Consider the following 27951-nt stretch of genomic DNA (forward strand, 5'->3'; position numbering starts at 1 on the left):
ATTCCAGTTGGCTTAAAAATTTCTCACACACATTAAAGTTTTGGAGTAACAGTTGAAATTGTAATGCAAAGTTTAAATCTTTTAAAACTTCAACATTAATGTTGCATGGTATCAAAAATAACAAATTGTAAGCATTTGATTATTGTCTTTCTTGGCTCAAATGTTCTGTGGAAAGTTAAAATGTAACATATTTGCCCAACCTAAAGAATCAAAGTTGGAAAACTTCCAATTGCAGAAATCAAAGTTTTGAACTGTTATTCATCTTCAGTGAAAGCATGAATAATATGACACCGTCGGGTTATAAAATCATGGGCTAATTTCCAATTCAATGAGATACATACATAAACGTTAGGAAGCGGCGCTCGAGTAAAAAAGCGCCTATGATCAAACTTAACTGCATTGATGCGGGCATTATGTAATCGTTAATTTCTTCGGAACCAGTCAATCGAATCAAATAAAATTTTAGTATGTGATGCAGAATAAAATAGGCTATGCGCTACTTTTTAAATTTTTTAATTCTGATGTCTACTTTTCGACTTACGTTCAATTTAATTCACTCGGTATTTTTATATTTATAGTGGGCAAAAAGGAGTTGTCAACAATAAAGTGAAAAAGGTGAACAGCGGGCGAGTTAGTGGACAAGGAAAGGCAAAGCTGGACATTGTGAAAAGCAAGTTTAACAACATTATTAACCTATACATAAATATATTATAAAGGCCGAATAGGTTAGACAAAACTGTGTGAAGGACAATATATACTGCGACTGTGCCAAAAAAGTATCCTTACAATTTTGGAAAAATAATCACAATTTCAAAACTGAACCATATTAGGGTAAGTTTCAATTGATGCACTATCTAATCCGACACATTATGACACCCCATTGAATCCAATGTGACTTCAAGAAGCAAAGTACCAAGCATTTGATTAGACCGTGAAGGTCCAGTTTTAAAAGTCACAAGCGGCCTATTCTAAACTCCACGGACTAGACATCTGGTTTGAGTGGTGAATGGCTAATTTATGCGTGCCTTTATACTAAACAGAAGGAACAAAAGAAAACTGAAACAAAATAACTTGCTTGTAACTTTACTTCTTGAGGTCACATTGGATTCATTGTGGTGTCAATGTGCAGAATCAGATAGTGCATCTATTAAAAAACAAATATGTGATATGATCAAGGGGAATGAGTCACATGTCGACCCTGCTCAAAAATGAGTTTTACACATATTTCTAAAACGGACACTTAGAGCTTTCAGAAACTGAAAACCCAATGTTGATACAACTTTTCTTTGCGAAGTTATGTTAATTTATCAATCGCTGAAAACAATATAAAACAAAAGAATTTTAACAATTTCTTTGCCAATATCTCAAAATCAATATTAGCGATGTCCGACTCATTCCCCTTGATCATGTCACATATACTAAAAAGTACGGTACCCCAATATGGTTCAGTTTTGAAGTTGTGATTATTTTTCCAAGTGTAAAGATACTTTTTTGGCGCAGTAGGCCTATACAAATAAAAAATAAGTAAAGACTAATCTGACAAGTCATGCATGCCAGGGCATCATGCTTTGTGCTCATGGCACGGGTATTACAACACTCATGCCTAGGCACCATACAAGTTGATGTTGTGGTTTTTCCTCTGATAAATTGGATAGAATTTTTTTAATACACTTTGTTTTTCTGAATATAATCCCCACCCCCCCGGGCCCTACTCATTTTAATATTTTTTAATCCCGTAACTATTCGTTTTGATGAGATATACGCCTATTGTTCATTTTGATTATCACTTTGAACGGACATCTAAATAAATAGTTTCCATTTTATTTGAACAAGTAACTATTTAAATTGACAAGATTTAATCCCGGATTTAATCAAACCATTATTCAATCACAGAGACTGGGACACATTCCAACTACATTGATTGTCTGGACGATGTGGGCCTAGTTGGAATTGTTGAAATAATAGTTTGATTGGGGGTTATGTGATTTCATCATTTTATTTTATTTCAGTTTAAAAATAACAGGGGTATGTGAAATTTATCCACGATGAGGCTTTAGGTATCCACCTTAAAGTTAAACATTCACCCGCCCCTCCGGCATTAATAATGAACGTGGTCCCTTGAAGACCCATTCAGTGATAGGGATCGCAAGTGTAAAAGAAATAAAATTGTTTATAAATTGCTTAAAAGTGAAGGTTAAGCCTAAGTCATTCATATTGTCATTTGGTATTTTTGAAATGACAAATTTGGCAAAAAACGAAGAAAACAGCAGTACTGACGAAGTTGAAGCCCCATTCAAATACATGTATCTAATTAGATACTGTCAGTATCTAAATTACAGATTTGTGTAAAATGTCTTATTTTGTCTTAAATACACAGCTTTCGGCTGAACCACTCGGAGGCTATATTAGTACATCTATGACAATGACATAGGTACCAAAATCTGAATTTTGAATGATGATTTTTACGATCGTCCGGATGATCAAATCACTGAATGGGCCTTTAAGGTAAACAAGGGGACGAAAGTGAAAGGTGTACGAAATCGTACGGGTGTGAAAGTATTAGGGTGCTAAAGCTCCAGCGCCACACAAATCATATTGACATCAGAATCCGTCATTCATTCACACTCAGCGCAAGTTGGTGTTAGTGTGAATTGAACGAATTATTACCGTTTACTGCAACTTTATGACTAAAATAGCCTCTCCGAATCGTACCTATAGCTTCCAAGAGGAAAGTTGGCTAATTTAAGAGGCTAACGCTTCGTTGACGTATCAGCTTTTTTGGTTACAATTACACCAGTCGTGATTACCAGCTTTGACTTCATACACATACACATACCGCTTTCTCATTCATGTTTGCAAGGTTTCAGCTATAAACAGCAGCTCAGAGTACGATGTAAGTATTATTATAGTGTAACTTTGAGTCTGAGATATAAAAAAAAAGGTGTAACTTTATGATATTGATAATTAAAGGAGTATTTCGTCACTTCGTGATCCTAGCAATCCCCTTTTTATGATATTTGTCAGTAGATATCCACGAAAAAAGCTTATTCCCAAGATTTCAGTTGATTCCGATTTTGCGTTTGCGTGTATAAGCATGATTAGGCCCTTCGCACTTGATTATTAGGTTTCCTGTTAAAGATTTTGAAAAAGGGACGAGGTGACTTTTAATTATTAATTATCTTTTTAATTTTCTTTATTTATCTTTATATTACAAGCAACTATTGACTCGTTTTGACTAGAGCGGGCATTTAATTATTTCACAACAATAATTTGATTTTATAAATAAGTGAAGGTGGACGAGTTGTACTCTTTGTTCATTCATCATTATTGTTGATATTATTAAAGTCAGAAAATGGCAAGTATAAGTATAGTTGAAAGTTATTTTAGAGGAGAAAATTAGAAATAAAATTAAAATAATTAATTATTTTGAGATTTTCAATTTTGGATGCGGGCGGTAAACAGGAAACTAATAATCAAGTGCGAAGGGCCTTTAGGCGCGTGAAAGTCGATTCGAGTTTATCGTCCCCGCCTAAGCGTCACTTTTGGACACCAAAACACCCGTCAAATTTTCAAAATGCCAAAATAATTCATTATTTTCAAAGTATCAGGGTTTTCACCAGTTTTAGCAATTGGAAACATATATTTTTGTTTGTAAAACATATAAATTTATAACTTGGAACCAAAACCAGGCTCTTTTCTAACTTTTCTAGTCGCTACCCATATAAAAACATGTTTATAAATAACATGTCATGAGTGTGGCTTTAAATCAACACGCACTTTAGGTCAATAATGAAATCTGATGAAATAATGAAAAATGAAAAAGTCACCTCACCAAAAAAGGAAAAAAAGGGACGATAAACTCGGAATTGACTTTCATGGGCCTTATGTATTACACTGCTCCATAGTCGACAATGTGTTGTAATTTCGTTCTGGTATAACAGAACAAAATTCAAATTTCACGATATCTTTGCTAAACGAATTAATCTGCAAGAAATGTTTTGTACAGAAAACATTATGTAGCCAGAGGTTTCCAGTGATATAAAAATCTCAACTTTTTTTGAGAAAAGTGGGGGGATGATGCTGTGGATCATGAAATGCCCTTTAAAAGGGAGCGATCGTTTATTTTACGACAGGGGGGAATGGGCGTTTTGAGGGGGGGAAATTATTTTAGGGTGAGGGGGGAATGCAAATTTTTTTGTTGAACCAGGAGGGGGATTGAACAAAGTTCTGGAAGAGTAAGACAAGGGGGGAATCCGAAAATTTTGAGTAGACGCAAGAGGGGGACAGCCTCATCCCCCCCACTTTTCTAAAAAAAGTATAATGACAAGTGTGAGCGTCAATTCCGGAGGCCGGGGGGAGGGGGACATGTCCTCCACATTTTGGGATGGGGGATACAATATCAATTCATATACCGTAGAATGGGGTACGTGAATAGGGACGCAGGTTGCAGGGGTGAATAGGGACAAAAATGAGAAAAGTTTTTGAAATCTTATTTATTCACATTTGATTTAAAAACACTTTTTTTTTCCACAGATTGAAAGCGCAATCAAACAGTGTTTAGAAAATGGTTCAGCAGATGTTAAAGAATAAATTTAGGATACAGGGTGTCCAAAATAAAATTTTCTAAAAAATGGGGTGGTCAAAACTTTCCTGCTCCCACAGCCACTATTTTAGAAAATGTGCTGGAAATTCACCAGGACCTAGCCTTTTAGGTCCTACAACTTTTTCTATTAAAAGATTATTTATAAATTTTGACAGGAATTTTTATAACAATTTTTTAAATATTTTTCAGGTAAATGTCACCTAATACGGGGTGAATAGGGACACCCTTGCCACAACCACCCTTACCACACCATACCCTACCACCCTACCCTGCTCCACCCTTACCCCACTACACTCATGAACCTACCCCACCACCTTAACCCTACCACCACCACCCTTAAATCACTATACCACACCCTGACCCCACTAGCCTCATTAAACCTACCATCCCCACCATCCTACCCCACTACCACACCACCCTACCAAGGCTACCACCCTCATCCACCCCTAATACTAATTATCATACCACTGCCAGAACTCACTACCCCACACCCTACCCTAGCACTCCACCATCCTACCCTACCATCTACCCCACCACCCTATCCCCTAACCCACCACCCTATCCACTGCTCCACCACCATCACCCTACCTCTACCACCATGATACCTTTTTGTCTCGCCTGAACTTTGTTCAGGATGGGACTTAGTAATCACTATTTCTGTCTGTCCGTCCGTGTGTGTGGATGGATGTGTGTGTGGATGTATGTATGTATGTATGTATGTGTGTCCGTCCGGAGCTGTATCTGGGGAACCGTAAAACTTACGGCGACGCTACTTGGTGGGAGGAAGGGTATCCAAGTTTGCTCAGAACCGTATGTTTTGGGGAAAAATATGCAAATTAACATAGCTAATTTGCATAATTTATGCGAAAATCAGCGCAAATTGATAGCGGAGTTTGTGGACAGACTATCTCAAGATCCGTCGGGCGCATGGTAACGAAACCTGGGGTCAGCTATGATACACATCTGCTGATCACCTGATTAGTTTTTGGGCGAAAAGTATGCGCATTTAGTTGTTAATTTGCATAATTTATGCGGAACGATTCTACAAATATGGTTGGAAATCTGAAGAAATCCGCCTTGTGGAGCTGTATCTGGGGGATTTGTAAGATCCCTAAGCCCTATGATGATGAAACGTGGTAGGGGGTAGTATGACCAGAGGATCTCAACCCGATTCGATTTTCAGCGCAAAATATGGTAATTAAGTACCTAATTTGCATAATTTATGCATAAAATGCAAAAACCTATTTTCTCGGAGACTAGAGGTCGCACATTCTTCAAACTTGGTGGGTGGGTGCATCTTCACCCCAGACAGAACAAGTTTGTATTGGTTAAAAGGCGTCAAGGTCACCCAAGGTCATCCAGGGGTCATCTGAGGTCAAATGACTAAAAACTGTCGTATGGGCACGATGCTTGGTGGGTACGGTCAACATAATGTGGTAGGGGTAGTATGACGAGAGGATGCACATTAGTACCCCCCATGTGGCCCCTCCCACACACTCAAAGTTGGGGGGAGGTCAAAATTTAATGAAATATTGTTTTATATTATGCATTACATATATCAATTTCGGTCATGTAGGCCAAGTCATTAGGCCAAAAAAAAGACTTTGAAGAATGTCTCTCATGTACAAAAGTATAGGAAACTGAAAATTTAAAAGCACCTGTTTAGGGTGAAGGAAGCATTTTTTCAAAAAAATGTCTAAAACGGGTTTTTATGTCAAAAATGTCTCTGTTGGGGTGCTACATCGAGTCAAATGTTCACTAGCACCCCCCATGTGGCCCCCTCCCACACACTCGAATTTGGGGGGGGGTCAAAAATTTAATGAAATAATGTTTTTATATTGTGCATTATATATCAATTTCGGTCATGTAGGCCAAGTTATTAGGCCAAAAAAGACTTCAAGAATGTCTCTCATGTACAAAAGGATAGGAAACTGAAAATTTAAAAGCACCTTTTTAGGGTGAAGGAAGCATTTTTTCAAAAAAATTTCGAAAACGGGTTTTTATGTCAAAAATGTCTCTGTTGGGGTGCTACATCGAGTCAAATGTTCACTAGCACCCCCCCATGTGGCCCCCTCCCACACACCCGAAGCTGGGGGGGTCATCCGAGGTCAAATTACTAAAAAAACTGTCGTATGGGCATGAAACTTGGTGGTTACAATCAACATTTAGAGTAAAATGTTCGGAAGATTCTTTTGGGGTCATCCGAGGTCACCCAGGGGTCATCTAAGGTCAAATTACTAAAACTGTCGTATGGGCATGAAACTTGGTGGGTACAATCTACATTTAGAGTCAAATGTTCAGAAGATTATTTCGGGGTCATCCGAGGTCACCCAGGGGTCATCTGAGGTCAAAATACTAAAAACTGTCGTATGGGCATGAAACTTGGTGGGTACAGTCAACATTTAGAGTAAAATGTTCGGAAGATTATTTCGGGGTCATCCGAGGTCACCCAGGGGTCATCTGAGGTCAAATTACTAAAACTGTCTTATGGGCATGAAACTTGGTGGGTACAGTCAACATTTGGAGTAAAATTTTCAGAAGGTTATTTTGGGGTCATCCGAGGTCACCCAAGGGTCATCTGAGGTCAAATTACTAAAAACTGTCATATGGGCATGACACTTGGTGGGTACAGTGAACATTTAGAGTCAAAGTTTCGGAAGGTAATTTCGGGGCCATCCAAGGTCACACAGGGGTCATCTGAGGTCACATTACTAAAACTGCCATATGGGCATGAAACTTGGTGGGGACAGTCAACATTTAGAGTCAAAGTTTCAGAAGGTAATTTAGGGTCATCCAAGGTCACCCAGGGGTCATCTGAGGTCAAATTACTAAAACTGTCAAACGGGCATGACACTTAGTGGTTACAGTCAACATTAAGAGTCAAATTTTTGGAAGGGCATTTCGGGGTCACCCAGGGGTCATCTGAGGTCAAATTACTAAAACTGTCGTATGGGCATGAAACTTGGTGGGTACAGTCAACATTTAGAGTCATGTTTTTTGGAAAGTCATTTCAGGGTCATCCAAGGTCACTCAGGGGTCATCTGAGGTCACATTACTAAAAACTGTCGTATGGGCATGACACTAAGTGGTCACTGTCAATATTAAGAGTCAAATTTTTGGAAGGGCATTCCGAGGTCACCCAGGGGTCATCTGAGGTCAAATTACTAAAAACTGTTGTATGGGCATGAAACTTGGTGGGTCCAGTCAACATTTAGAGCCCATTTTTTGGAAGGTCATTTTGGGATCATCAAAGCTCAATCAAGCTCAAATTGAACAGGCAAATCGCCATGGGTTGTTGCAGGTTCATTTACTTCTACCAAAAGTAATCGTAAAAGCAGGCGATCGCGAAAGCAGGCGAGACTCGTGGTTCGAGAACCGCCTTGTCTTATACCCAACCACCCTGATCCCACTACCCAACACCCTACCCTACCCACCTACATGTACTTCCCTACCACCCAGAACCCTACCCCAGCCACCCTTACCCCATCACATCCTACCCACCTCTTCTTGTACTGACGTGCCTGATCAACGTTGTCAAGGAATCAGATTTTAATCAGTTATGATGGTATGAAAATTTACCCTGACATGTTTCTATTGTTTTTATGCCTTATGCCTCCACCGCGAGGCATACTGTTTTTGCAATGTCCGTGCTTCCGTCTTTCCGTCCTTCCGTGCTTCCGTCCTTCCGTCCGGATGCGATATCTCGGGCATGGATGGGCGGATTGACTTCAGATTTTCAGGATAGGTGGGTCATGGACAAAAACTCTGGCTACTTTTTTTGGGTGAGGTTCAAGGTCATATACTGAGGTAAAAGGTCATTTGAGGTCAGAGGGCCCGTTTTCCTTATTTACCTCTTTTCTCGGAGACTACATGTAGGGCTCGCACGTTCCTCAAACTTGGTGGGTGGGTGCATCTTGACCCCAGACAGAACAAGTTAGTATTGGTTAGTGGGTCAAGGTCTCCTGAGGTCATGCAGGGGTCATCTGAGGTCAAATTAGCAAAAATAGTCATATGGCCATGAAACTTGGTAGGTACAGTCAATATTTAGAGCCAAATTTTTGGAGGTCAATTTGGGGTCACCCAGGGGTCATCTGAGGTCAAATTAGTAAAAACTCGTATGGGCATGAAACTTGGAAGGTACATTCAACATTCAGAGCCTAATTTTTGGAAGGTCATTTTGGGGTCATCCAGGGTCACCCAGGGGTCATCTGAGGTCAAATTAGTAAAAACTGTTGTATGGGCATGAAATTTGGTGGGTACAGACAATATTCAGAGCCAAATTTTTGGAAGGTCATTTTGGGGTCATCCGAGGTCATCCAGGGGTCATTTGAGGTCAAATTAGTAAAAACTGCCGTATGGGCATGAAACTTGGTGGGTACAGTCATCATTTAGAGCCAATTTTTTGGAAGGTCATTTTGGGTTAACCAGGGGTCATCTGAGGTCAAATTAGTAAAAACTATCGTATGGGCATGAAACTTGGTGGGTACAGTCAACATTTAGAGCCAAATTTTTGGAAGGTCATTTTGGGGTCACCAGAGGTCATCTGAGGTCAAATTAGTAAAAACTACTATATGGGCATGAAACTTGGTAGGTACAGTCAACATTTAGAGCCAAATATTTGGGTGGTCATTTTGGGGTCATCCTGGGTCACCCAGGAGTCATTGAAAGGTTGTTTTGGGGTCATCTAGGTGTCATCTAAGGTCAAATTCAGTCTCCTCTTTTAGGCTTGATGCTTTGTATCAACTTGTGAGTGCCACATCACTCCCTTTGGTGGAGGCATCACGGTCGACGCTATGCGTCGAAAACCGCGGTCCATCTAGTTTAAAATTCACTTGGGTGTCCCTTTTCCCTCCATGTGGGGGTAAAAATGCAAGTACACTCCTTCAAGGTCAATTTAGAAAATAAGTTACATGCACCACTTCAGTTTTTCCTTGAATATATGGGCTGAATATCACAAAATTCTGCATGCACCAGGCAAAATGTTACATGCACAGAACCAATATCCAATGTTATGTATGCACCTGTGCATGTAAAACCCTTCTAAATCAAACCATGATTGCGCGCTACCATATTTGCACAGATTGTGATTCGGACTTCTGCAGGGCTGTCAACGTTTTGGAATTGCTAGGCGTGAGTGAGACACTGTCGTACCGGGACGGAATGATTTTTTGCCGACTACAATGTTCATTTTGACCCATGATTATTTGAGCCACGGCGCTTGAGAGTCTAAAAAGGGGGGGGTAGGGACAACAAATTATTTTTACGATGCACAAGATTTTACTCATTTGACAGCTCTTTGTGTGAGATTTACTACCTACAATGTACATGTAGGCGTGAGATTATACTACCTTCATACACTCTTAGATAGTGAGAACCAATCAGAGCAAGCGTTAGAAAAATCCAAACCATGCATTGATTGTGTCTAATTGCACTCTGCGTATTACTGGCAAGAGTGTTTCAAGCGTTCAAGGCGCGTAGGATTGATTCATTTTTCGGGCGGGTTGATGCATTTATATTTGGTTCTGTTTTCCAACATTTTTAGTGATAATTTGTTATATAAAAAAAGTAGAAATGACATGTTTTTTTCTTCTCGTGTATACATGAAATAGATTAATAAACTTGTATTGTACTTATTGGGAGAGAAATTAGACAAAATAATGCACTTGCGCTGATGTTGATGCTTCTAATGCACTCCCCTCTTCGGGGCTCGTGCATTAGACGCATCAACATCAGCGCTGCGGCATTATTTTGTCTAATTTCTCCCAATAAGTAATACGCGTTCATTAACCTATAATTGGTGTGAGACCGTGAGAAAATGACCAAATGTGTGAGACTCACGGCCCTGCTTCTGTTATTGGTTGTCCTTTTTTAGCCGGATCGATTTTTGGAAAGGCAAAACGTTGAAATTGTTTATTTTTGAGGAAAATTATGTGTTATTTTGGAGAGATGAAAAAGTGACTGTTAGTGTAAATCAACTTAAAATTTCACGGATACTTTATTTCGCGAATTGGCGATTGTCGACATTTTCGCGGAGATTTAATTTCGCGAATTCAAAATTTTGCAAACGAATCTATAAAGTCTGTCAAATTTTTAACCTCAATTTTCACGCCAATAATGTTACAAAAGTACCTTAACAGAAGCATGTTGCACTTGGTCTATAAAACTGATGATGTTTGAGTAGGCCTACTCGTTGGCATGTCCACTAAAAATTGAAGAATTTACTTATTTATTTGTAAGTTTTTTGAACGGACGCTTTTGTATCAGCGGCACACACCTTAATTGGCGGTGCGTTCATATAAAGAGAAAAGAAATACATTTAAAACAACCAACAACAACAACAATTCATAGGAAACAATAATACCATAAAAATAAAATAATGTAATGTATAAAAGATACACAACCCACTCACGCACACACCCCCACGCTCTAATCCCTCTCACCCTTAATACTCGCTCACACCCTTACCACACATACATACCCCCCACACACACAGCACACACGCCCACACCCCCCCACATGCACACAAAATCAAACTTATGTATACAGTGTAGTGCACTTTTCCAAACATTTACAGGGTGCCCCTGAAAGGACTGTATCGTCGGAAATTGAATTTTCTGGGTATTTTAACGCATAAAACATTGAACTAAATAACTGATGTGGTTGAGGAATATCAGCTATCACATACTTTTTGAATTTTGACAATTGACTGCTCCGTTTTGAAATAAAAGAATTTTACGAAACTACCTAATTTGTAACTCGTTCCACAGAGTAAAATATATTTCAGTGACAATAGTCGTCTCATGCGCTGATGAAGCGCAGTGATTAGAACTCTGAATACAGATCATCGATTGATATTTGAATAAGTGGAAAGGTTTGAAAATGAGGGAGTTTTGATGGCATACTCTCATACGAACCACACCTGCATATGTGTATACAATGTGACCTTAGAGAGAGAGACACCAGTTATTTAGTTATATTTAGTTGTGGCGTTAATATACACAAACAATTAAATTTCCGATGATACAGTTCATTCAGGGACACCCTGTATGAAGCAATAGGAGTTGCCTTGCTGGAATATACAGGAAGGTTTTATTTGCAGCCAATCAACAAGAAAAGACAGGTGGATGTCCATAGCAAACTTTGTTTTAACAAATATAATAACATTTAGGGGAAACTGGGGTAATTATGACCCCTTTTTTGCAATTAGAAAATCAATTCTGCCTATTATGAAAGATTATTATTTACAGAGACAGATTTGTTTGCTGCAACTGGTATCATAATTCAGTAATAATGTTGCATGCCCGAACGTAGTTTAAAAAGATACGTAATATGATAACATTGTTTGTTTGCTTACATTACAGATCTGTCTGGAGTGTTCAAAGTACATGTATCATATTTTGATTCACTGACACCGGTCACTATTCATTGTGTGACAAGATACTTCAGGATGTGCACCAAGCCAATCATTCAAGGTGTTTTCTGTCTGGCCATGTGAAATACAGACTTTGGAAAGCTTTTCATAGGATTATATTGTGTGCTTTATAGGAATATAACTTTACTTCACCTACAACGCCGGGCCATAAGGTAAGTTTTTATGCAGTCAAATTAGCATGTTTGATTAGCATGTTTGATTTCACCCCCAGAAAATCTGATAGTGTAGCAACTTTAGAATTTAGTTTGCATTAATTACTGAATCATCAAACTGACTGTAACCCTTAACCCTATGTAATGTTTACCAAACCCTATAACCCTAATCCTAAAAGCTCATCTTTATCCTGAAAGGTAACCCTAATCCTAATCTTTTGGGGTAGTAATTCTGAAATCTTGTTCCAAGTCATTTTGCCCAAGTCACAAGTAAGTTAAGTAATTTCTGTGAAAGTTGCAAGTCAAGTCACAAGTGTTTCAATCACAAGACAAGTCACATTAAGCATGTAAGTCACTTGTCTACTGGGCAGTTGGTCATGGTGTGATTTGTTGATAGGTATTCAAGATGGCGAAAATCAGATTGAGTGTCGGAGTACAATACTACATGTAGTGAATATATATACAGTCCGACACCCTATCCTAGTAATAATCATTCACATGATATTGGTAGTTCAAGAACAAGTTCAACTCAAACTTTGTTTTTCCATTAAACACACACCTAGGTTTCATTATCATTGAGGTATAGGACTTTTTATTTTTTCGGAGAAGAGCAGGTAGGGCAACTACTTGATTATATTTCCACATGTTTATACTACATACTCTGAAAATTTTAGAAAATTCGCAGACGAGTCCGCTTTTTTTAAAATCAAATTTTTGTTCCTAAAATGGGGTTTATAGCGCCTCAACGGGCACTCCTCCATAGGGCTACATGTAAAGACCAGTTATAGACAAATGGCCCTAAAATAAAACGGACTCGCTCATTTTTCATCAAATTTTGTTTATGATGTAGATTTAACATCTGGAATGTAATGCAAGTGATGTCGTTGCTGCTCTTCTAAATTCATTTTTAAAATGTCCGCCCCAGACCAAGGTGAGGCCACAGTCAGAGATTGATATTTCAGTTGTGTATTGACACAAGAACATGTGTTCTTGGTGATATATTCCGGGGATATATTTTCGTTGGTATATATATATATATATATTCATAGGTTGGCTTTTCGTCTGAGGAATTATATAAATTTATGAAGTAGTGGTGGTTTGCAATCGGCAGGATTTATGCATACTGGTCAGGAAAGTTGCTAAATGTATCTGTTTGTCTGTGTTCATGGTACTGGAAGGGCATGGATACTATTGGTATTTGGGGTATATTTTCATAATCCCATCCGCACATCCCTACTCATTAATCTTCCACAACATTGGTGGCAAATGTTTATATATATTTGAGCTTTACAAAATGTAGAAATTTAAAATATCAAAAATTTGTTTCATTATTCTATCAACAACATTTATGAGACTCAATGTATTATTTCTCCACTATATTAATGACATCTTTATATACACATGTAATAACGATTATCTTTTCAGGACAAAATGACCTCGGAAGCTTCATCTGTGAAATATGAGGCAGTCGATTCTGAAGAGCTGCCGGCAGAAGAACGAAGTTTGGGAGAACCTATTGACAGAAGCAAAGGTGGCCCCACTGATGATGATGTTGCTGGTGATGATAATGGTGTGGATGGGACTGCTGGTAAGCTTGCTACAGATGTGAGGGCTGATGAAAGTGATCAACAGAATGATGATGATGCTGGGGGTGGTGAAGCTGAGGCATCAAAAGGTATGGAAATATATAGGTTTGATAGGAATTTCATAAACAAAAATAGATTTTCATAAAATATTTGATTATTTTGAAAGAAAGTGGTTCACAAACACATGTGCACACATGGACAAATTGGTATAAAACATGCACATACCACAGAGCTGCATTTGACTTTATTGTGCTTTTCATCTGAGGATTTGAAATAGTGATGGTTTGCAGTGAATGCAGTCTGCAAGATTCTAAATGCATTCTGATCCGAAAAGTTGATATGTCTGATCTGTCTGTGTTCATGCCACTGGTAGGGTATAAATCACCGAAATTGACAGACAGGGATGTATGTATAGTGGCTGCACATCGATCATTTCACTTTTAAAGATTAGCCCAGCATCTCTCCCCCTCCCCATATAAATTCCTCACAGGCTAAGGTACTTTGTTGATATTGGCAAATTCATTGCTGAATTATCATTTTGACATTTTAATAGTTCATGTAAACAGCATTTGACCTCTATCTTATCATTGAAATAAATTGTGAATGATAACAGCTAGACTATCATGTCATGTTTGCAGTGAGAATAGACAATAAATTCAGGTCATTCACATCAATTTTGTTCATATTTTTCAGTACAAAAGAACCAATGTCTGCAATTTGACAGGAAAATAGACAGTCATTAATCTCTATCACAAATAAGTCTGACCTGTCAGGCAGTGGCTGGTAACTGTCTAGCATTGCAAACATGCATGAATACCTGGCTGGTCAGTGGTGCTTCAGTAGCATGAGTCGTCCAATGGGTACCGTGACTGTTTGAGGGGACACTGGATCTGATTGAGGAAGAACTGGTCATATTTTTAGAATTTTTTTCTATGGAATTTGTCAGATTTGGACTCCCAATGGGAGGGAAGGAACACATATGCCCCTATGACACTGTGACTGGTATTATACATGTAGCAATTTAGAGCCTGTTCAATGTAAAGTTAAGACTCCATATGTCTGGTAGAAAAAAGTAACATTGTCCTTAACCTGCTAAACTGGGTACCAGGAAAAAAGTTTTTAGGACACCCCATCACGTATAGGCTATACATGTGACATTGTGTTGTTTGCATTTCTTTTATCTACAGGTCATTTTTGTTGTTGGGTTGAACAGACAGACTGTCTTATCTACAGTAGTCAAGCATTATCAGCATGGGTAAGCTATTATAATAGATCATTGTGATAGCAATTATTGTGTCTTTCATTAGGAACATTAATGTGTCAAAAGATCTTTGACCTGGGTTAAGACTAAGTACATATGAAGTATCATGACTGGATCTGACTAGGCCTTCGATGACATTTCTCTCCAAGATTGAAACAAGAATGTGTTTCATTGGTCTTTGAACATTGGACATGAAGAGCATCGTATTTACAGTTGCAGCATGCGATTCAAAAATCACTAGTAATCAAATGCTGGTAGAGTTTTCACAATCGCTACCAGTGCTCAGTCGTGGCCAGTGATTTATCAATCAGATATTGCATTCTGTTAAACGAGTAAAACAACAGAAGTTATGTGACCAAAAAATGCTATGGTCCTAGTGATTTCTCTGTATGATATGCCCTTGCGTCTTTCTCACAAATGCCAAGCCACCAAAATCTCGTTTTTTTTGTAAACTACAATCTCACCCTTTTTGAAAAAAGATTTCTGCAAATCTTACACGTATTATCACAGAATGTTATGACATGTTAGTCCAAGAACCCTTTTTTATTCCTTTAAAAAAAAAACCCGGCAAAATATTACTTTCAAGCAATTGTTATTGACTGAAATCGTGAAGAAATAATATCATACACTTTGCTTTGCTCTACTCAGCCAAAGTTGACTGCCCTACAGTGCATCAATTTATATGTGTCCATGCTGTGGCATAAGTGAGCTAGACCTTGTAATACTGATTAGGCCTGAGTAAATATCATTGTATTCTAAGCAATCAAAGTATTGTGAAATAATGATATTTGTATGGGATGTATTTTATCAATGACATTTAAGCCACCTATGACCAGCTGCCCTATTTTAAGCTGTATTTACACTCAGTCCCATATTTATATAACAGAGAAAAATTTACTTAAGATAAATGAGATCAAGCACAACAGAAAATGCCCTGTCATTAGTTTAAAGTTAGTCACAAACTTCAGTAACTGATTCAGATTTAGAATATCGCATTCAAACTAATTAGGCCCCTCCCTTAACCCTAACATGCAACCCTTCTTTTTGCTATCGGAAGTTATGAGAAATGAGAAAGGAGAGAAGATGAACAAAGAAGTCACTTGGCACCCCCGGGATTCAAACCTTAGACCCCCTCAAATGCCAAGCACACGATCACCGACCGTTAGCCACACAGGTTACGCTGCCTCAGGATTCCATGAGCATATAGCACTTAAGGTGATTGCATCATTGCAGACCCTGGGATTCACGCATGCGCAGTGGTTTTCATTGTGGTATTCGCCAATGAAGTGGTTATACATAACTCCTTGGTAACTGGATCACGCACCTTTTGGATTGGTAGTACATACGATAGACTTTTGTGTTGCGATCATTTTGATCATAATGCAGAACTCAAAAGCGTGATCCAGTTGACATAGTGATAATCGGATTACAGGTAACACTTCGCTGGCAAATTTTGTGGTATTTATGGGTGTTAGGGTTAATGATGAGCACCCCACAGAATTTTGCAAGCAACAACTGCTAAAGTGCCTACTTCTCAAATCACCAGGTGCAACTAAATCCCATGTCTAAATATTTTACTATAGAATCTTTCAGTTTAAAGATTATGATGATTTTTACTGTTAATGTTGTAAATTCCAAGTCACATTTATTTCATCATTTTGATAAGTGTGTTGCGATATTCCTTCAACTCACAGTGCTGACAAGATAAAAACTATATACACTTGTGATTTTTCAGGGAGACAGAATGTGGTCATTTGCAGTTGCTCTCTTCCTGGTAGATTTGGAGGATAATTCACTCAGATTAACAGCCATCTTTGGGTTTTCTTTAGCTATATCAGTGCTATTGTTTGGTGCTCTTGTTGGTAGATGGGTAGACAGAACGCCAAGATTAACAGGTAGGTTTGAAGGGAAATAGGGAAAACCATTTTTCCCAAGTTACTGGATGCAGGCCTACCACCCCGAGCCCGAAGGGTGAGGGGTGGTAGGCCTGTAGCCAGTACCGAGAAAAAAATAGTGACCTTATTTCCCTGAAAATACCATGTAGTATTTTCATTATACCTCATAAGAAAATATTATGAGAGAATGACACCAATTCAAGATATTTAATAAGAAAATAGGCGCTAGGTCCCCGGCTAGGCCAAATTCATCAAGTTTGTGCTTACATGTTTTATAGCTTGGAAGTTAAGCTTTGGATTCGAGAGCTTCTCTAGGTTGAGCCTTGCTAGGCTCTGCACACGCAATTCCCTTCTCCTTGCAGTAAGTCTTGAACAGCTTCATGGCTTTATGAATTATAAATTGGTGTTTCGAACATTGTTTTGCAGAATTCTGCAATATCTGATTCCACTCTGTCATGACCCAAGCCCCTCTTCCTTGAGCTCCTCTAAATAAATTACTGGTTATACAGGTATCTCATAGATTTTCCCTCCTATACACACTTTATTTCCCCCTTATATAACCTCCTTATTTGTGACCCAACATGAGTCAATAAGGTACATTACAACAATCACCATTTTCATTTTTAAGCATGTTGATCAAGGTCAAAATTGGCAAATTTCCAATAATATATGAACTCTGATACATACATGTACATTTTGTATACTGTTATTAAATGCATAACATGGTCTCTGGACTTAATATTTGGCCTTTATTGATTTATTGCTTTGTCAACAAATTGTCGACAAATTATGAAAGGGTTACTCGACAACAGCCCTATATCCATTTCATGAAATGATTGCTAAAAAATGTGCCAAGTTGATCAGAAGTTAAATCTTTTATGTTTTTATTTTTGTTTCAGCTGTAAGAACTGCCTTGCTTTGCCAGAATTCATTTGTCATTGTTTGTGCCATCATATTGTTATTTCTTCTGCGATACAAAGACCAATTATTCCAAGGTAAAGAAAGTGTCTCAAAAACAGCATTGTTAAATTTTCATTTCATTATCAAAATATTATCTTCTTGACTATAACAAAGATCATCATCATCCAGTGCATCATTGTTATGAACCATTTAGATAAACTTCAAAGAAAACATTAAATTTCCATATTCCTCGAAAAAATAGTGTTGGCTTGAAGAGATATGTTGCTATATTTCTTGAGAGTTTCTTTGTTTGTGCATTGTTTTAAATATGAGTGCTATAATGAAGAAATCATTCTATGACCCAAATTCCATTATTTACCTACCATCATGAACAACAGGCAAATATGAATGACTTCAAAGTCACAATAGACCATTTAGTATTTCCCAAAATTTTGTTTTTGCATAAGAAATTACACACATTGGATTTTCTTTAGTTCTTCATTTATTTATTTCTTATTTAACCTGGGGTGACCAATCAATGCACTGGCACTGTTCTCCCTTGGTTCCCAGGCTTGTTGGGTATGTGCATTGATGATATGCACATTGAAACATAAAGCTTTCTTTACAAATATGTTGGTAATATTAAACTAATGTGATTTTAAAGTCAGTGGTTGCTATAAAAATCTAGTCATGTGTAGGAGAAGTCATTGAGTTCAAGGATATATTTGAAGCTAAAAATAATTATTTTTGCTCTAGCTGCATTATCTATTCTATAGCTATTATATGTTTTCTTTTCAGCATGGTATCCAGGCCTATACCTACTATGTTTACTGGTGATTTTATTTGGTGTGATAGCCAACCTGTTCAGTCTAGCCCAAAAGATTTGTATTCAAAAAGACTGGGTGGTGGTATTGGCAGGCAACAACAAAGACAGATTAGCTGGTAAGTATTCATGGAATGGTTATCTCTGAATGCATACTGACAAAAATACATCCCCATTGTGCAATACTCAGAGTTCAGATAGACACCATAGCAAAGGCTAGACTAAATCCATCGGTCGTCTACACTGCACATGAAACTGCAACTTAAATTTTGGTATGGGTGTACGGCACGGAGCGCCGAGTTATTGGAACTAAGAACTGATTTTGGGAAACTGAAATTTAAACAGTTTGAGCGGGTCTAGACTAAAATTGGGCCAAATTATAGGCTGCTGAGCTAAAAATTTAAAAGAAATTCTAAATTTGAGCTAAAGAGCTACAATTGTCAGAGTTTGAACTGGAGCATGATCCAAATGTGGGTCTTATGGAACTGCCGGAGACCCTGAAAAGGGCACCCTTAACCACCGTACATACCCGTACCACCTTTACATGTGAGTGCCCCCTCTGTGAGACAGCTTTGCACTGCATTGTAATGCATTTAAAAAAATCAATAATGTCTCATACTGTCAGTATAACAAAAAGCAAGGATCCATTATAGTTATATGGGATTGTAGCAGTCCAGGTAACCCAATCAGTGAAGCATTTTGACTCTGGTTAATTGTTGTTTGGCGATGCAAGTTCAAGCCTGACACAGTCTCTGTTTCTTTTGAACTAATTGAGCTAATTTGAAATTCACGTGGACCTAACCGCTACCTGTCTCTGCTATCCGTACAAGAATTTGGGGTGTTGATCCTTTTTGCTTTTATTGTGTCATATGTAGAGTACTTCTTAGCTGCACATACCTGATTGTTGCTACATGGTTTATATGTGTGTTTTGTGCCACAATGGTCAGCAAGTGTGCTGAGGCTTGTGGTTTCATACCTGTGCATAGTGCACTATAAATCACTGTGCTTTTGTTGTTCTTGTTGAGATGAGAAAACTTCAACTTGAATATGGATTGATGGTTAATATACCTTGTTAACTTATGTGGGACATGGTCGAGGAGATTGAATCCAATGTAAACATGGGTTATTCCTTCATGTAATTTTACACGAAATTAGGGTTAAGGTTAGGGTTAGTTTAGGGTAAGGATTTGGGTTAGGATTATGATTAGGGTTAGGATTAGGGTTAGAGTTAGGATTAGCTTACACGAAATAATTACATGAAGGATCAACCTAAACATGTATCAAGAATGTTAAATATCACACCCTGGGCATCACACATGGGCACACACCACTAAATAATCGTCCCATTGAAATACACGGGAAAATACAAGAAAGTAAGTTAGTTTTTCTACCCCATGTAACAACATTTTTAATATTTTGATCAAACCAGTGTCTTAAATAAAGATTAAACTTTTATTTAAATTTAATTTTTGGGACAAGTTAAGACAAACTTAAAAGATACGCACTCCTGAACAGCGCCATCCCGAATTTCAGCCGACACGCTCGCCTCCTTACCCGTTCCGGCCATGATATTGTTCCGAGGGCCTATTACCCATGCACATTCGATTCAGAAAATTTTCTGAACAGATATGTAATGTTGAGCTCCTATTCTATCTTTTTTATCAAAACAACCAAGAGTCACTCAAATTTGGTTCCCTCGGGACGCCGATATATTTCGCAGATAGGTGCTATTTTTTTCGAACTATGAAGGGTTACACCAAATGCGGAAGGATTTGGTGTAGTGCACCCTTATAAGAAAAAATATTTTTGATATTCTTTATTTTTGGAATCAGTGGTCAACATCCTAAAAAGTGTAATTGCTTTTTATCGCTAGTCACTCCAAAGTTATAAAACAGGGCTCCAAACAAGCTTGGACTGAGTGAAAATATGATACTTTTCGCAATTTTCAGCATTCAAGGGCCAGAGCAACATTTTGACCATGTTAAACTGTATTTATAATCCCATTTACATCAGGAAAGTGACTTTGTTTACAAAAATATATGTACAATCACAAATTTAACATGACCGAAAAGCGACATATGTGATCATTTCCCCCCCCCCCCCCCCCACTCTTAGATCATGCATAATATAAAGACGTGTCAATAGGCATATGCCTTAAGTTGGGGGGGTAGGGTAGATAGAACGGTAATTTGACACTCTAAAATGTTAAATTTCCAAGTTGCGTGTATTATTTTTGCATGATCTAAAATTAAGAAACCCCATCATTAGAATTAATTGATAAATTTCTCTCTTGGGAATTGAACATTTGGTCATGAGATAAAAATGCCGTTATTTTGTCATCATTAGGCCATAATATAGTATGCTTTGACTTTAAATGTCTATTGAGACCCAATTAAAGGTTCAGTGATTATTTTCAAAACGGTTATAATTGAGTTTTGATCTTATAATTACATTTTGCATCAAAATAATTCCAAAGATGTTTCATTTTTTCAGCACCGAGATAACCAAAAGTGACCACTTCTATGATATTGGGGCCAAAATAGCTCAATTTCAAGCACGGTCTTAAATTGTCAATTCGACGGAACTTATGCTTTTGAAGCTAATTTTCGTATGCTTAAGAATGAAATCGCGTATTTGTAGACGGAAATAGAAAAACAGACTTTTTTTCTTTGCAAAGACATCAGTTTCAGTCCAAAATCTCAACTTTTTGGCACTTAAAATCAGGTATTAATCATGTACATAGCATTTAAAAAATGAGTCTTCGAAGGGCACACACCACTAAATAATCGTCCCATTGAAATACACGGGAAAATACAAGAAAGTAAGTTAGTTTTTCTACCCCATGTAACAACATTTTTAATATTTTGATCAAACCAGTGTCTTAAATAAAGATTAAACTTTTATTTAAATTTAATTTTTTGGGACAAGTTAAGACAAACTTAAAAGATACGCACTCCTGAACAGCGCCATCCCGAATTTCAGCCGACACGCCGCCTCCTTACCAGTTCCGCCATGATATTGTTCCGAGGGCCTATTACCCATGCACATTCGATTCAGAAAATTTTCTGAACAGATATGTAATGTTGAGCTCCTATTCTATCTTTTTTATCAAAACAACCAAGAGTCACTCAAATTTGGTTCCCTCGACGCCGATATATTTCGTGATAGGTGCTATTTTTTACCGAACTATGAAGGGTTACACCAAATGCGGAAGGATTTGGTGTAGTGCACCCACATGGGGAGTCATCTACTAAGAGCTTGTCTCCCACAACTAATAACAGCTTTGTGCCCTTTTCTTATTGGCCTTGGAAAAGTCCTTTTGGTAGTGGACTGGCTGGAATCCAGCTTTAGCATTTGTGATGTGCATGGTGGACCAATTCATTTAAGAAGTTATTAAAATACTGTGGTTTTTCCCATTAGGCCTTTTAGTTAGTTACTCAGCAAATTGATTTGCAAGACCAAAATCTTTCTTAATTACTCTGATCTTTTGACCGCCTTTTTTGCTGTTTCAGCAATGAACGCCATGATTCGCCGCATTGATTTGTCAGTTAACATCTTGGCACCGATCATTGTTGGTCTCATTATGAATTTTGCTGGCATGACAATCGCTGCTGTGTATATAGCTGCTTGGAATGTAGGCTCCATGATCGCAGAGTACTTTTTATTGCTAAAAGTTTATAAAAAAATGCCAGCGTTAGCAAGAAAAGGCAAAGGTAAGTGCTATCTATAATAAATTACCGAGTTGGAAAACTTTTTGTGATAAAAACTCGAAAAGTGGTGATGCATTTGCAAATTGCATTTTTGCAAAGAAAATCATACACTGAGTTACGCTGCATATTCACCTCATTTTTTTCAATCTCAGCGTTTAAAATCCCCAAAATGAGCAAAAACAGCCTTAAATACATTATCCAATGTCCAAAAAATATTGTACGGTAACTAAGCTGTCGCGTATATCTTAAGCATCACTGCTTTTGCATCAACCTTTTTACTTCAAAAATAGCTATAAAAACATGAATTTTGGAACAAAATAAAGCTTTTCCGACAGAATAAAAGGTATGTTTGTACAGTTGAAAACAAGTTTTAATCTTGTTCAGAAAGTTTAATTTGATAAATTAGCCATTTTAACCTTATATAGCTTGGGTGGTCTAAAAGTCAGGATCACCTTATTAAACATCACCCAATTAAGCTATCAAATCAAAGGTTTCATGGTAACATCAATGTAATAGCTGTTGTAGCAGGTAGCTAATCAGATTTGGTATTGATTCCCAAATGAATGGTCACTTGATGATAATGGATTTGTAGACCAATGATACTGTTCGTCAATTACAGTTATATATCGAGGGCTTAGAGCAAGAACTAGCTATGTCCACAATTACATGTTACTCATTTCGGCAACAAATATATGGATGGTTTATAATTCTGCCCTCCATAATAAATACAAGTGACTTTGGGTTATATGCATTGGTCACTTAAACAGTTAGCATGATTAGTTAGATGCTAGTGACCATGTAGGCCCAACATACACCCAAAGTCACTTACATTATATTATAGAGGGCAGAATTAACCGTCCATTTGTTGCAGAAATGAGTAACATGTAATTGTGGACAAAGCTAGTTATTGCTCTAAGCCCTCGATATACAATACAGTTTTGGAAACTTTTGTTATATAGATAAATAACAAGATGAATGAAGCAATAAATTTATTATTTACTCAGTGGGCGCCACCACTGACCATAATCCTAACCTATTTTGTTATTCTTAATCATAATTGTAATCAGGCCTGGAAAAAATTGGCAATTTGGCAACCTCCTTGCTGGGAAATTTGGTCATTTGGAGGGAAATTTTGCTTTTCTGGATAAAGAAATACACAAGAAATTGTTGGAAATGCTGCTACGTTGGAGGAAAATTGATCTCTCTTGTCGGAAAATAAACATATTTTCCAGGCCTGATTGTAATCTTTTTAGGTGGCAGCAGTTGCTACAAAGTATTACTGACAAAAATGGTATTTTCCATTCAATTCTTACAGATGAGCAACCAGCAGAAACATCTCCGACAGAACAAGATGTAATGTTACCATCTCAAGATAATCAGCAGCCACAAGACGAATCAGACAAGGTGGGCACATCAACGTCACCTCAAGATGAAACAGCAGATGGAGAACAAAACCAAGTGAAGGAATCCAAAGGCTGCTGTAGCTGGCATCGGAAATTTGTAAAGTCATTTACCAACACTTACGAAGCGTGGAAAACTTACAAATCTTACACGGTATCATGGGCTGGAATGGGTATTGCAATGTTTTATATGACAGTCATGGGATTTGATTCCATTACAAATGGTTATGCATATTCATTAGGAGTTCCTGAATATGTGATTGGTATCATGAGGGCACTTGGCTCTATTTCAGGAATCATAGGAACACTTTTATTTCCTATTTTTCACAGAAGAATCGGCTTAGAAAGAACTGGACTGTATGCAACGGCAATGGTAATTCTGTGTTTATGTATTTGTACTGGTTCCATTTGGGCACCTGGTAGCCTGTTTGATCCATTTTATTATCAGAGAAGTGGACCACTTCCTACTATTGATGCAAGCACCCCTCTTAACTATGTGGTAGGTTCCACACCACAATTTGACAATGTGGATCAGACTAGTACGCTACAAAATAGTGGTGATTTGTTAGATTTGATTAACAGTACTTTAATAACAGACATTGTTACAGAAGTTACTACCCCGTCTTTCACCTCATCGTTGGTTACCACACCAACAGATATCATCACATATACAATAGCAAGTGTGACTTCAAGGAACAATTCGGATTCAAATCCAAACCAAATTGGTTTTAAAGAGTGTGTGGACTACATAGGAGTGGAACATAGTTATTGGACAGCTGTGCTTTTCTTCGGAGGCCAGATACTACAGCGAATGGGTGAGTAGATCATGTTTGTTTCTGCCATTAAACATTAGGAGTATTTTAATAAGTAAGATGAGTCAGAAGGCAACAATGTTTTACAGGATGGGCAAAAATTAATTACAAATTTTCAATTTCAGTTTGGTATAACTTTTGTTGTTTTCAGAAAAAGTAGATTTCATTCAAAAAACAAGTGTTGAGAAAATTGAAAACTTGGCATGGATGATGTGAAAAACGGGAAATTAACTTTCTTTAGTCTTACTTTTTGCTTATGAGCGCAACTGCCATTATTACAATTTAATAAATGAATGAATGAATAATGAAGCAGTTTCCCCAATTTGTCAGAGTTCAACGTGTTCCAAAATTGCCAAAACCATCCCACAATGCTTTCAGAATTTGTAATGCTGATGTCGCTTATTAACTAATGTGACTGCTTCTGGAAAGCCACAAAGACATGTCTCTTTTTACCACTGTACATTAGTGTAGAGCTCAGCAGCACGAAGACTCAACTCCACATTAGTCATTGGAAAAGTATGTTGAGTTCTATGTGACTAAATAAATATGTCTTTGTGGCTATCCAGATGCATTCACAACAGCTAATTGCTTTTGATCAGGACTATCTTGTATGTTATAATCATGATAAAAAGGAATACCCAATGTAAACTTGAGGTAATTCCCATGTATGTGACACAATGACTTTACACTCTATTTATTGGGTTTGTTGCAGGCTTGTGGGTCTTTGACCTTGTAGTAACTCAATCCATCCAAGAGAACATCAAGGAGAATGAGCGAGGTGTGTTCAACGGTGTCCAGCGCTCTCTGGAATGCTCTATGGACATGCTGCATTTCATCCTAGTCATCATTCTTCCCTGCCCAGCAACATTTGGTTTCCTTATCATCCTATCGTTGATCTTTGTGTTAATTGGTTCGTGGTTTTTTGCTGTGTATTCGCACAAGATTCGTGGACATCTGTTTCATCCAGAGAAATTCACTGTCATCTGTCATCCACATCAAAATGGTGGAGGCAGAATACCTAACGGGACTGCTAATGGGGATGCACCAACACCTGTGTGAGGCGACGGATTCTCTCTTAAGACCCGGAGGTGGATGTTGGCCCGATTTCCTGTATGTACTAGAGCGAGAGAGGACTAGAAGAAAATGTGACTCCTGCATAGGGTATGACGTTACATGTCAAGTGGTCTATATAATGCAGAGTTTAGAGTTAAGAAATGATGATGTAATTGCTTTGGGAGAATGCCATACTTGTAAAAACTATTATAAGGTGAATGGTTATTGCTTTATGCAGGAGCACTGGTGAATAAGGTGAATGGTCATTGCCCAACGCAAAAGTGCTGGGCATATAAGGTTTCACCTCTGTATGTGACACTGGGGTGCATTTTCTGTTCAATGCTTATGTGATTTGGGTGCTTTTTGAAAGTTGATGTTCACAGATGATACCCCGTGTCAATGTCAAGTGCTGGCATGAATCTTTTTTCAAGCTTTACTTTAGTACTTCATTCACCTTACAGTATTATCAGTTTATGATAGATTCAGATTCAGATTCAGATTTTATTGACAAATACCAAATATAAAGGTGTAGTCAATTACACAGAACAAAAACATATACAATACATATCAAGATTAACTGTGTACACTAAAATTTTTTTTAAAGGTCTATCAAGTCATGAAATACGAAAAATTATATATAAAAATGCACGATATATATGAGCCACTACTAGAGCAAGAAATTGACCCAATACACATGCGTACAACACCATTGATATGGATAGTCTCCAACACATCCAGTTTGAGACAATCTAACGTTCGTCGGTCCTAAAGATGTTTTACTTTCAAACAAATAGTTTGACCTGAGTGGGCCCCGAGACCACAAATGTGTGTTATGAATTTAGTTATGATATGTATACTATGATCAGCTTGTAATAGGCGAGAATTAATCGGTTTGTGTTACTGCGTATGTCAATAAAATCCAAACTTACACCTGCATAAATTCACAACAGCGCATGTCAGTCACACAATACGCAAAGCACATTTCGTGTAGGTTCTGCGTGTATGCCATTCTATATCAATCTATGATGTTATGAGTCCTGTCAGGGCCTAGATTTCAATGAGAATCACAGAATTGATTCTCGTAATGATTCTCGTAAGGTTGGCTTGCGAGAATCAACTTCTCTCATTGTATCATACAGTAAGTGCAGTGACTATGATGGATTTGATTCTTGCAAACCAAAACGAAATCTAGGCCCTGCCCCTCTATTACAAGCTGATCAGAGTATAGTCCTAAGTCTTGTTATATAAAACAACTGAGACCATACTTCTTTTGTAAACTCTAAAGATAAGGTGAATGGCTGAGATTGGCTGTTGCCTAACGCATGAACACTAGGCATATAAGGTATGTATGTGACATAGTGGTTGAACGTAGAGTTCAATGGGGACTTAGGTCTGCACATGCATAAAACAGGTTAGACCAGGTCTAACTATAGATCTGTCTAACTATGGAGATTAGTCCCACAGAGAAGGAACTTTTTGGTATTTTAAAAGCGCACTGTGGTGATGGAACAATTTTGACTCGCACTTATAGGAAAAGGAAATAAGTTATGTTGCTGTAATTTGCAAGATAGTTACAACAAAATATAATTGGCATTAACTTCCCCAATTTTTACAGAAAAATATTGAAAAATAAAAGATTGAGCTCAATTTAGAAATATATGTGCAAGCTGTGCACAGCTGAGCTCCCTGCATGTATATGGGAGTGTTCTAATCGAGTTGATGGTTCATTGGTCATCCCTATAAAGATTGTACACTATAGCTTTTTGAGTTCTGTATTTCAATTTAATGATTTGTGAATATAATAATTATTAGATGTACATGAAATTGGTTAATGAATATTGCATGGTGTCTAAGGTCATGTTATCACTGTAGATATGTGATCTCGGACCTAGGTCCGAGTCCACAAACAAGAGGACCGAGTCATTTTGCATTCTCACTGAGTGATAAATACACTAAACAACTAATGTAGTAATCCACTTACTCGGATGTTATATGATCCACATAATACTTTGGGCTGCCATGCTAGTGATGGATTATAAATACTATTACAAATTTATTAAAATTAAAATTATATTTCTCAGAGGGTAGATGACACAAGCTGACCAATTAACAATCCTCATTAATTAAGTCACTGTATATCAATTAGCATGCACTTGATATAATTACGGGCATTTGTGCATATATTGGTGCTATATGGCACCAAATATATCTTGTACTCTTTTGTCTTCAAAGTAAAAAATAAACTTGTGTTTGAAGAGGGGTTGCTACTTGCTGTATTAATGTTTGTGCTATACAAAATGCCGGGACAAAATGTTTATGATAAT

General features: G+C 37.6%; 1 protein-coding gene across 1 annotated transcript; it reads left to right on the plus strand.

Annotated features, from left to right (window-relative positions):
• Positions 1–2583: 2583 nt before the first annotated feature.
• On the plus strand, positions 2584–26261 carry LOC140151572 (solute carrier family 40 member 1-like). The gene is made up of 10 exons (XM_072173962.1): positions 2584–2893; positions 11965–12187; positions 13613–13862; positions 14961–15028; positions 16770–16929; positions 17829–17924; positions 18628–18771; positions 22165–22365; positions 23678–24577; positions 25287–26261. Exons 3-10 carry the CDS (start codon positions 13619–13621, stop codon positions 25631–25633), a joined length of 2160 nt encoding a protein of 719 aa, XP_072030063.1. The 5' UTR covers positions 2584–2893; positions 11965–12187; positions 13613–13618; the 3' UTR covers positions 25634–26261.
• The last annotated feature ends 1690 nt before the right edge of the window (positions 26262–27951 follow it).

The sequence above is a fragment of the Amphiura filiformis genome, chromosome 4 (genome assembly GCF_039555335.1).
Source record: "Amphiura filiformis chromosome 4, Afil_fr2py, whole genome shotgun sequence".
In the NCBI taxonomy this organism is placed as follows: Eukaryota; Metazoa; Echinodermata; class Ophiuroidea; order Amphilepidida; family Amphiuridae; genus Amphiura; species Amphiura filiformis.

Bases quoted from the DNA above. Each gene is read 5' to 3' on its own strand.
- LOC140151572 (XM_072173962.1), top strand. From the start codon at position 13,619: ATGACCTCGGAAGCTTCATCTGTGAAATATGAGGCAGTCGATTCTGAA. The intron at 15,029-16,769 runs GTAAGCTATTAT...GTGATTTTTCAG, and splicing joins GTCAAGCATTATCAGCATGG to GGAGACAGAATGTGGTCATT. The intron at 18,772-22,164 runs GTAAGTATTCAT...TTGCTGTTTCAG, and splicing joins CAACAAAGACAGATTAGCTG to CAATGAACGCCATGATTCGC.